Source organism: Poeciliopsis prolifica, unplaced genomic scaffold (assembly GCF_027474105.1).
Source record: "Poeciliopsis prolifica strain line A6 unplaced genomic scaffold, Auburn_PproV2 SCAFFOLD050, whole genome shotgun sequence".
Classification (NCBI taxonomy): Eukaryota; Metazoa; Chordata; class Actinopteri; order Cyprinodontiformes; family Poeciliidae; genus Poeciliopsis; species Poeciliopsis prolifica.
In genome coordinates this window covers 33793-45000 of record NW_026562425.1, presented here as the reverse complement: position 1 = coordinate 45000, position 11208 = coordinate 33793, and the positions used below count along the sequence as shown (strand labels likewise).

General features: G+C 40.2%; 1 protein-coding gene across 1 annotated transcript in view; it reads right to left on the bottom strand.

Annotated features, from left to right (window-relative positions):
• LOC129377983 (kin of IRRE-like protein 1) overlaps positions 1 to 9525 on the bottom strand; it is a 92026-nt gene extending 82501 nt beyond the window's left edge. The window contains exon 1 of the mRNA XM_055058204.1: positions 9139 to 9525. Within this exon, the coding sequence (XP_054914179.1) occupies positions 9139 to 9184 (46 nt within the window). The 5' untranslated portion in view covers positions 9185 to 9525. The remainder of the gene's footprint in view (positions 1 to 9138) is intronic.
• Between the last annotated feature and the right edge of the window lie 1683 nt (positions 9526 to 11208).

Below are 11208 nucleotides of genomic sequence, written 5' to 3'. Positions count from 1 at the left end.
TTACATAAGGTACAAACTCGCACATACTTGCACACAAACACTTAGCCAGCAGCATCCATAATCCAGGGCTAAGACAAAAGGGAAAACCTTGTGATAGTGATCTTGTAATGGATTAGATTGATTTAATTCACTGTGCAGGACAATTTCTCATTCTTATTCCTCAAGATGTCTCTGAATGGATTTTATGTGGGAGGCCCATTCAATTGTTCTCTCTCACCTCCACATGCGAGTCTGTCAGACAGACGAGTGAGGGAAAACACAGGCAGACAAAGAAACAGAGAGACACTGAGGGAAGCAGAAACATAAACTACCTCCACACTCGGCTCATTTGATCTCGTGGGCCTTTTTCGTTGACATTTTTCCTGGCATGAAAGGAAGCGCTTTCATGCTTTTTGCTGCTTTTATGCTTGATGTCTGCATTTCTTTGAAAGATTCTCCTTGGAGAGCGTGGCCGGTTTGGTTTCTCACGTTCACTTCCAAAAAAATGTATTGTTAAAAAAAAAAAGAAGCTGAGAAGGGTTACTTCCAGCCTCTTATCACTTTTATTGAATACTCACACAGAGAAAGGAGACCCACTTTATTTATCCTTGGAGGGCTGAGGACTCGGTTTGAGTGTGGCATTTTGTGCAATGCAGCGTGCTCCTCAGAAATCTTCTGGAAATGCCTGGAAAACTGCAGGCTCTCCTTTCCCAGGAGAGCTCCATCTATAATAGGGCTGGCTGTTTCCCTCTGCTCCCTCTCTGCGACCCTCTCTAAACATAAATCTCTGCCCCCCAACACTGTTCTTCCACTCCTTCACTGCCGTTCGGCTCCCACATTTAACTCCCTTCAGTATTCGCAATATCTCATCTCCACTCTCTCTTCATCAGCTTCTCCTTTTTTATTGTCCCGCTCTCCGTTTGTTTTTGTTCACAGCAAAATTCTCATCTGATTCCTGACTTCTCATTTCTTATCTTCCTCTTCTTTGATGGTATTCTTTCCGTTTGATTTTGACCGCTCCAGAAATATCCCTGGTTTCTCGTTTCCTACCCTTCTTTATTTCCATTCCTTTAATGTGTCCACCATCTGTTTCCACCTTGTTTAACGATCCTTGTTTAACCATCATCTCCACTTTGCTGCCCTCTTTTTATTCACCAGCCACCTGCCTTTCTCCTTAGTTACTGTGCTACTCAGAATTTTCCATAAACTCATCCCAGCCATTATCCACATCTTGATTCTCTGCGTATAATCATTCATCATAAACCTGAAAGCTATTTTTTCTTTGTGCCTGTTTTCTAAAAATGGCAAACTCAAAATTCCAAATAAAGGCACAAATGCACACAACCTGACATTAAGTTAATTGTACGTTTGCACCTGAACTTCATGTTTTTTGTAACCATTAAGCTTCATCCTGACGCTATAATAGAAAACAGTAATTATCCAAAGAAGAGTGGTCCAAGTATTTTAGTATCATTCAAAACCTTCAATTGTAGTTGAGTTCAGGACTTTCCAGAAGCTTAATGTCAACCCGCTTTATCCAATCCAAAACAAGTTGTTGAGTCTTTGGGAACTTCATCCCATTTCAACCACTTCAACTTTCAACTGCCAATTTCAGATTAAAAACAAATTGGTTAAACCACAATTACTCAACCAAGTTATGATTCAGAAGTGGCTTTAAAGTCATGTCTCCATTGAGTTTGTTGTGCTGGAGTCAGAGGATGTGCTCCGTTTTCATGGAAACGTTTCTGAAAAGGGGATTTATAGATGGATGAACCTTTTGGTCTGGGCAACGGTGGGCAAAGCAAACCAAAACATCTGTGCGCTAACTATAAACCACTAATCACATATATTACTTCCACTAATGGTAACAAATTATATCTGTCCTTGAATTGCTGCAATCCTCAAACACCAATTTAATTTTAACATTATATTTTATATGCTCCATAATGTCATTAGACATTATACTTATGTTAAGGTTGTATCTTGTTCTCTACTTTGTGTTTTTTTTCATTGGTCTTGTTTTTGTTCTTCTTCTAGATCTTTATTGGCAAGATTAAGAGTACCCACCAGAATGGCAAGCTTGAGATTTTGGAAAGCTCAGATCGTAGTTACTGTAAAATGAAAATATGTTTGGTCCCGGAAACCAAGCAATAAAAAAACCCGTGAAGAGTAGTGGTCAAAGCCAGAATGATGCCAGATGTTAACGACCACAAAAAGATTGGAGAGTCTGTTGTTTTATAAAATTCATTTAAGATGTGTTGCATCTTCATTCATCCCTGTTCCAGCAGTTCAAACGTTTCTTTTTCTCTTTGTGCAGTCATTTTTCTGTTTCTTTTCTCATCTTAGCAGTTTGTAAACCCATCTTTTCTCATTCCCCTGTCTTGCTTTGTCTTCTGTTTTCTCTGACATTTTTACTCCTACCTAACGAACCCTCTTCCTCCTTCAGACTGAATTTCTCTCCATCTGCTTCTTCAGCTTCTTCCCTCATCAGCCCCTTTTTCTTCCTCCTGCATCTCTCCCTGTCCTCCTTCTCCTTCCTTTCCCTCCAAGTCTTTGGCTCGGCTCCCATTTGGGCTGACATATCCGCCAGATTGACGGGTGTCAGTCCTAATATGATCCATGCCCTCTGTTAAAATCCACATACTCTTTTTGCCTCATCCATCCGCCCACGCATGAACACTGAGGCACACAGAAGCAGAGGTAGAATAGCAAAGAGGGGAATTCCTCACCATTATCCCATGATTTGGGTGTCTTGTAGTGAATTAGGTGATGGATAATTATATTGCTTACTTTATTTATTATCTTAATTGCTGTTTCTTGTCACTTTACATCACATATCTCGAAGCATAAGGATATTAGATGTGTCAGGTACTGCAATGCTTTAGGATCAAGCAAAAGACACACAGATACACAAAGCTCCGCCTGGCGTCACGATGTTTGAGCCCCCGCTCTGCTTTTAAACAGGGCTTGCTGTGCTGCTTTTTAATGATTTTCATTTGAGAGTACAGTGATCTTTCGTGGAAGTAGATTTTTTACCATCCAATTAGAGCAACAGAAGCAGTCGACCCGATATTCTTGCTTTCATGGCACGTTAAGTACAGCCAGCCACTAATAGCAGAGGTCCGGGGCTTTGATTTATTCTGAGACCGCCTGAGCAAAAAATGCTCATCAGTGCTGAAACTCTCCAAAGACAGGAATTCATTAGATTTTTATAATGTAGTGGTAGTAACATTTTGTTTTTACTCTAATATGTATTCACTATGTGTTGAATAAATACCTAAATGTGAGCTCCTGTTTCTTTACTAAGGACAAACTCTGTTCTGTAAGATCTTAAAGAAAACACAGAAGAAGCACACAGATCCTCCCATGCTGGCTTTTAGCTTTGTACAGACTGAGGTCTAAAAAAAATGTGCTTAACTGGATTCAGTAGTTATTTGCTTTAGATAATGACAGCCATTGTAAGGGAATGCCTGGTGGCTTCAGGAAAAAAAAAAAAAACCTCTGCTGTAATCTGTTGAGGAGGGTTAACTGTTGCTCAGTTCTCTTGCAATCAGAAGGTTGTCGGTTCTATTCCGGCTTCCTCCTGTCATAAGTTGATGTGCTGCAGAGCAAGTCATTTAACCCCAAGTTGCCTCAAGATCTACATGTCAGTGTATAAATCTGTGAGCGTTTGTGAGTGAATGGGTGAATATGTCTACTTAATCCTTTACTCAAATTAAAGTTGAAACTGCAAGAAAACTCAATTCTTACAAGGCAAAATAAGTTGTGTTTTAATCTCGATTGCAATGTCCATTTTGTTTATAAAGCTCTTTAAAACAGCTATTAACTGCACCAAAGTGCTTAACACTGAGTGGTTTGTGCAGACATTTTGTGGTCAGGTGTTCAAGTGTAAAAAGGCCACCTTGTGCGTCACTTAGAACCGGCGGCTGCCTTAATGTGACATTTATTACAGGCACAGCTTGAACATTACATGTATATCTGCCTATTTGAAATCGATATGCATGTGCTGTCTGATGCAGATGCTAAAAATATCCCAACACTCTAGTTTGGTTTCTCTAACAATCAAATTGTTATCAACAGAACAACGTACACCAATAATTTTTTTTTAAAAATTAAAAAAAGAGCACAAAAGAAAAGACCTGCAAAAATAGAATACTTCAAAGATCAGCAACTTAACTTGGTCTTCATTTTGCTCAAAAACTTGAGCAAACATTATTTTTATTTTTAATTTTTTTAATCACAAAATATCCTCTGCATCACAAAATGTTCTCAGGAAAGTTAAAGCAGCTTGTTCTTGCAGATAAAGAATGAGTTGGGAAACAAGTGCATGTGTGTGCAACAGCAGATGAGCAAATACTTTGAGCAACGTAGTGAGTTTTCATTTCATTAACAAAACAAAAAAGTCTTACCCAGCAAGTGGATTAGATCCTAATCTCTTGGCTTTTTGCACAACGGGTAACAAATAAAAACCACCTGTCTGCATCTCATAAATTATGTAAAAAAGGTACTTTTCTTAAAATTGTCTCATTATTTTTGCTGTAAATGTATAAAATGAGCTGCATTTTGCATCAGAAAAAATGTCAGAAAATGGTGGAGATGCTTCTCTACACATTGTTTTTCAAATCGACTGACTGAGCTGCATAGAAACAGCTGAAAAAGATGTTGCAGCACAGGGAGAGATTGGTTTCCCTGAGAGGATTAACAAAGTTATTTATATATCTATCTAATAAATCTTGTTTTGACCTCAAGTCTGACCTCGGGGTCGGCGGTATCATTTGAAGCAAACCAGAAAAAGCCAAGCTTAATCTTTCTATAACTACTTATCTGTAAATCTTCTCTTCTGAGACAGCTCAGATAAAATTTGATAAAATCGGGTTTGCGTTGTTGCAAAACTGCAATCCATTAATATGACAACGCCCTCTAATCTTTACATGCTGTAAATGGAGGGAAAACAGTTTGAATTTATCCACTTTTTATCTGGGAGTATTTCTGTTTGTTTGATGACTCAGGGAGGAATCACACAACTGCTGGGGGATTTGTTAAATCAAGAGGTGCCAACAGATTGTAGGTCAGGGAAGTTTCTCCATCACCATGACTGATTGTTAGTCTACAAGTGCTGAAGGTGAATCGCTGTATTTTGGGTGCCAGGAGATATTAGTCAAGTGTTTGGATGAGAGATGGAACATTTCAGGAATCTGAAGGAAGTCTGGTTTCTTTTAGCATAACACTTTTATATCATAAGAGGATCTCTAGATGGCCCTGGAGCCCAGTTTAGGTCTAAATCTTTTGCTAATCTAAACCATCAAACATTAATGGTCCAGCTGGGTTGCTATCTGAGGCAAAAACTCTCCTCTGTCATTACTTTCTGAGCTCTCCTCTGTTTATCCTCAAACATCCCCTCTTGTCAACAGATTAGGACTGAGCCCCGCTGTCTCTTTCTTTCTTCATCTCCCACTGCCTCCATCTCCCTGTCTTATGGCCTGTCTCTTTCTGTCTGAGCCTAGGCCCTGCTCTTGTGATGGAAGAAAAGAAAGCAAAGAGGAGGAAAAAGGAGCAAAAACAAGTGGATGCGTGTGGGGGTCGTTGGAGGAGATGGGACAGGTGCTTGCAGTGCAGGAATTGCTTTACTTGCCTCGCTTGCATGATCAGGCGGCAGAAATGTTCAGCTCAAGCAAAACTGCTGTTGGAGAATCAAAAATGAATCTCTTTCTTCGCCTGTGGCCAGACCGGCACTGGCAGCACAGCGGTCAACTGGCGACATATCAGACAAACATACAGGGCAGAGCGGTAATTACAGGGACCCACAGATTATGCCTGGTCAACCACACGGAGAAGCGGTGGGTTTGTGTGAGAAAGCCACCAGACTGAGCAGTAAATCAGAGAGGCAGTCTGAGCTGTCAGCGGCGGAGAGGCAGGCAGCAGACACCTGGAAGAGTCCAAACAGGCTAAACACACATTAGGCTGCAGCTGCTGGATGTAGGGGACGGATTCACGCTGATCACATTTACAGGCTTACACCAGCTCAGCAGGAGACACCGATGCTCCACTCCGTTCTCTTTCTGTCTGCTCTCTCCTTCCTTTGTTCTGCTGCTTTGGTTTTGTCCTGTGCTGCTCACTTCTTCTTGCCCATTTTTTATCTCTTTGGAGTTTCAAATTTTGTTCTGTCTGCTTTCTTTGTGTTTGACATTGCTCTGCTGTGAACATATTTTCCTCTGCTCTCTCTTGTTTTGTTTTGATGCTTTATCTCTCTTGTGTCTTGTTCTTTTTCCATTATGTACAGCCTTACTTCAAACCGCCCTGAGCTACTTTATCCATGTGTTTTCTTTTTAAGCCATCCAACAACAGAATACAAAAACCCTTAGCTTTTCCCAGAGTTACTTCACCGATGCTTTGACCAACAGAGCTGTGTTGTACATTATCCTTACTCTGTTATGCTATAACCACAAACTTCGATGTATTAAATTGAAATTTTATCAGATGAAGCAACACAAAGTAGTGCAAAACTTTGAAGTGGAAGGTCTCAGAGGTTTATTAGAGAAAATCAGAGAACAAACAGCATCATGAAGACCAAAGAACAGCAGATAAGCCAGGGAGGAAGTTGTAGGGATCAGTTCAAATCCAGATTATTTAATAAAACAAAACTCTCTGTTTTGAACATTTCTCAGAGCTCTGTTCAAGCTGACTAATAACTGACTACTTTAATAATTCAAACACCAAATATACCTTATTATGCATTCTTTTCTGGAGTGAAAGACATTTGGCACTACTGCGGAGGACAACACAGTGCTTCCTTATTTCTGCTCTTGGAGGCAACAGCCAATGAGTGCCAAGGAAAATGAATGGCGCTCCTGGATTGGCTGCTTTGTAAAGAGCAGCCAATAACATATAAAGTAGGCAAATGTTCCAGTAATAATTTGAAGTTACATTGCACAAAGAAACTGAACTGGCTGGGTGTCTGTCCACTGAATGACACAACTGACGAAGACAAAGAGATCGTGATTACAGTTTATATAGTGTGGAAGACGTTGCTCTGACCAGAGGAGACCAAAACGGCCACAGACTTGATGGAGCTAAAGACAGAACTGAAGAAAAACCTGCAAGAAAATGCAGGTTCTTATTGTGATTAGTCTGAAAGACTAATCACAATATAAACAATTTGTATTAGTATATGTCGATCATTGTCTATCAATAATTAATTCTTTTTTTTATTATTTAAAATATCTGAAATGCTGCTAATCTAGTGCCATGATCTTTCCTGTATATCCACAGTTTCCACTCCACATTGTGTATTTTTAAGGATTTATGTGTTAGTTACTTACTAACATCCCTCTGCCTTCATTTCCTAGAATACTTTGCAGTTTTGGATTGGCGTTCATACATTGAATTTGGAATATTCTATCGGATGTATTATCTATTGATATTGATCACATGTCTGTTGCGATATATATTGTGATTGATTTATTGTCCAGCCCTACGATCACTCAGCTGGAACTACTATTGAATGGAGTAGATGAATAATGTACACATGTATTCATGTGTTTGAATGGCCTAGTAAAAGTTCAGTAATCTAATTAGTGATCTCCTTCAAAACTGACAAACTTGAGGACCTTTAAATGTCCTCAGGTTTGTATATTTCACAAAGCAAAATGTGCAAAAATGTTTAGCCTCTAGCTCTGAGAAGCTGGAGAGGCATTCTGCAAAAACAGCAGCTGTAATTATAGAAAAAGGTGAATTAACAAAATATAGACACAGCGAATGCTTTTGCGGGGCTCTTCAGACGGTGATCAAATTTTAAACTCTGACATTTAATTTCTGGTAAATGTTCCCAACCTGAATATCAAAAATAAACAGTGAAGCCAGGCTGGGTCTCTGCCTCATCCATCACGTTCCACTCAGGTGGTCAGGTGTGCTTCAGCCTGGGAGCTCCTCTGACTGACTGTCCAGGCAGATCATCGTCTGTGGTTCATCACACCGGCGGCCCGCAGCAGCAGGGACCCAGGTGATGCAGGTACACGCACACACGCACACACACCCACCCACGCACACACACACACACAGGACTCTCTATAAGGCGGAACTGTTCATATCAGACCACCTCAATAAATCACTCCTGTCTTTGGAGGCATGACTGCTCTAACACACACTCAGCCTGTCTCGGTTGATGTGTGCCAGACTGTGTGTGTCTGGAGAGAGGGAGAGAGCGAGTGAGGGGGTAATCTATCAAGGTGATTGATAAAAAGGGGCATTAATATTAGTAATATGACTCTTCTCCAGTCCAGTGAATATGTCTCAGTCTTTCAGGTAAAATATGAATTTTTCTTGGCAGCTGCAAGGGAAGGCCTCGTTCATGTGGGCCAGGCTCTACCTGCATGCAAAGAAAAAAACATGCACACACACTTACACAGCTTTCTCTCTCTAGGGACACTTGCGTTGCTCTTTCTACTCTCACCAGACACACACACACACACACACACCCCCCCCCCCCCCCCACACACACACACACACACACACACACACACACACACACAATACACTATTGTGACTAAAGGCACGTGTCTAGCTCGTGCGCGCACGCATTGAAAAATGATCCAATGAGCCCGATGTTAAAGCCCAGCGACCAGACTGTGCATTAGATCCTCGCCTCATCAATCATCCCCACACTGACAGCTTATGCGCAAATTGTGCGTGAATGTGCGCGCGTGCGTGTGCTTGCGCTGCGTTGACCCGCACCGAATTTGTTCCATCCAAATCTACCCATTCATGCGTTTTAAAGGTCACGTCCAGGCAATGTCGTGTGCAGATGGTCCAGATCTCTGCCCAAGAAAACGCGTAACGGACGGAAAAGGAAAGCGCCGTTTGCGCCTGGATACGAGCAGAAACAACCCCCCCCATCTCCCAGAATGATTTTTTTTTTCTTCCCGTCTGCGGAGATGCATTAGTGATGTACAAATCTGTAGCACTATTTCCACGCACGGAGTCATGCGCGTGGATTTAATGCCAGGCATAAAAACGCGCATTGCAAGTAGTGCCATGAGACATAAAGAGACCCTCAGAGCGCACAGCCGCAGAAGGAAAACAAAAGAAAACAATTAACAGCAAACTTTTCGCTGATGTCCATCTTTTTTTTTTCTCAGCTCTGGGTCTTCATCTTTTACTCACCTTGGTTGAAAGCGAGTGCCAAAGTTAGGATCCACAAGCCTGGCATGGTTCAGCCGAGCGCATTCAGATTCCTCCCCTCGGCTCCGTTTCTCTTAGAAGACACCATCAATTCCTGCAGAGCGGCTGAGTTTAACAGTAATCCTCTCTGAGTCATGAGAGTCAAACAGGACACATTTAGAGGAGAAAAATCCCATGCCTCTTTCTCCTTTCCTTTAACTACTTCCCACTTTTCCCGTGCGTAAAATAAATCTGTCTCCACTTTTTCCGTTGTTGTTTTTGTTTTGCTGGCTCAGTCCGCAGCCTCTGTCCTCGCTGCGCTCTGGATTCCCATTTAAACAGTTCTGAATTCCTTTCTCCCTCTTCTAACCCTCTCTGTCTCTCGGCGTGTCTCTGCCCCCCTCCCCTCTCACAGACAATCAGTAGCACACATCCCCACCAGCACCTCCACGCCTCCCCTCTCCAAATCTCAGTTAATGCTCCACAGAGGGGAAGGGGGCGCTGCAGCGACGGTGCCAGGAACAGCGGTCTGGCCCTCAAAACTTCAACTATGAGATCATTTAAGTTTAAAACCTGAAGAAAATGAATGATGAATAATAAGGATAATTGGAGAGCACGAGCAGAGTTTTCGCTTAGAAATGATTTTCAGCAGCAGAGATGTAGGCTATGCGTGGGCTATCAGTAATTGTATCGTTTCAGAATTCCGGTAATAAGAATATCGACATTATTTTTTCATCTTGTCATATGAATGCTATGTTTTATCCTAAAGTACAGAAAATTGCAGCAGTTTTATGTTATTGCTTACTGATATATCAGAACAAACAGGAGGCAAACGGTGAAAATGATTAAAAATGATGGATTTCTCATGTCAGACAGAAATAAAACATATGTAATGCAAGTAAGTTTAGCAGGAGAAGTTTTAATATCCCTACATAAAATACTCCTTTAACAAATTAAATTGAAAGAACAAATGGGAAAGTGGCTTTCCAATTTACTCGCCAACTCAATTTGCAGGATTAAAACCAAGATTACTTGACTCACTGTATTGCACCGCCCTCTGGTGGTCATGTTGTGCAGTTGCGTGGCGCAAAAAATGTGAAAAAGTCCCATCAACTTCTTCGATGATATATTGGATTGATTACTGAATCAAAAGCATTGTTCGACCTGTAGACAGTGTAGATAGCCTAACAGGAGGTCCAAAACTATACTTCTTATTTACTTTTATTATTTACGTGTTACTTGTATTAAATATCAGTATTAAAAATATTTTCCACAAAGAAAAGCATTTTATTTCAAAACAATATTTTACTTTAGTTTTCAAATATTGATAGTTGAAAGTAATATCGTAAAACATAATAATAATAATAATAATAATAATAATAATAATTAATGTCAACTCAAAGATCTTGTCAAATACATTTCTCCTTATTGTATTTTATCTATTCAGCACTTTGTGCTGCTTTTAGTATTTAAGGTGCTTTAAAAATAAAATGGATCAATTGATTGATTGACTGAAGTACTTAAAGTATATGTTTCCTGTTTTGTTGTTTAATATTATATCTTTTTTCACATCTATTGTGATGTTTTTCTCTCAACATAGACATTCTGAATTAACATGTAACCCAGTTGGGTCTGTACTTTTATTATTATACAAAATGTCTTCTGTTGCTAAGATAGTTCTTATACCGGGCCCTAAACACAAAGGAAACCACTGCGTTTGTTGTCAGAGTGTAACTTTACGATCAGTAGACCCTCCTCTTTCTTTCTTCTTCGGTGGTATTGTTTTGTGAAATTGTTTGCATCCCCAATAATCTCCTCTGTTTCTAATTGTGTGAGAGGAGAGTGCTGTTGATTTTTTCATCAAAATATATTTTGATGAAAATCTGTATATTTATGAAGTGCATTTTTGTTACCATCATCATTGTAATACATTTATTTTCCCTGTAATAACAATAGTAATGTGAATATTTGAGTGAATTTATCATTGTAAAGCAACAGTGATAAACTTCAGTTTGTTTTTCTGTTTCCAGTATCATCAGCGTAAACGGAAAAACCGTCCGTCTCCAAAGACGA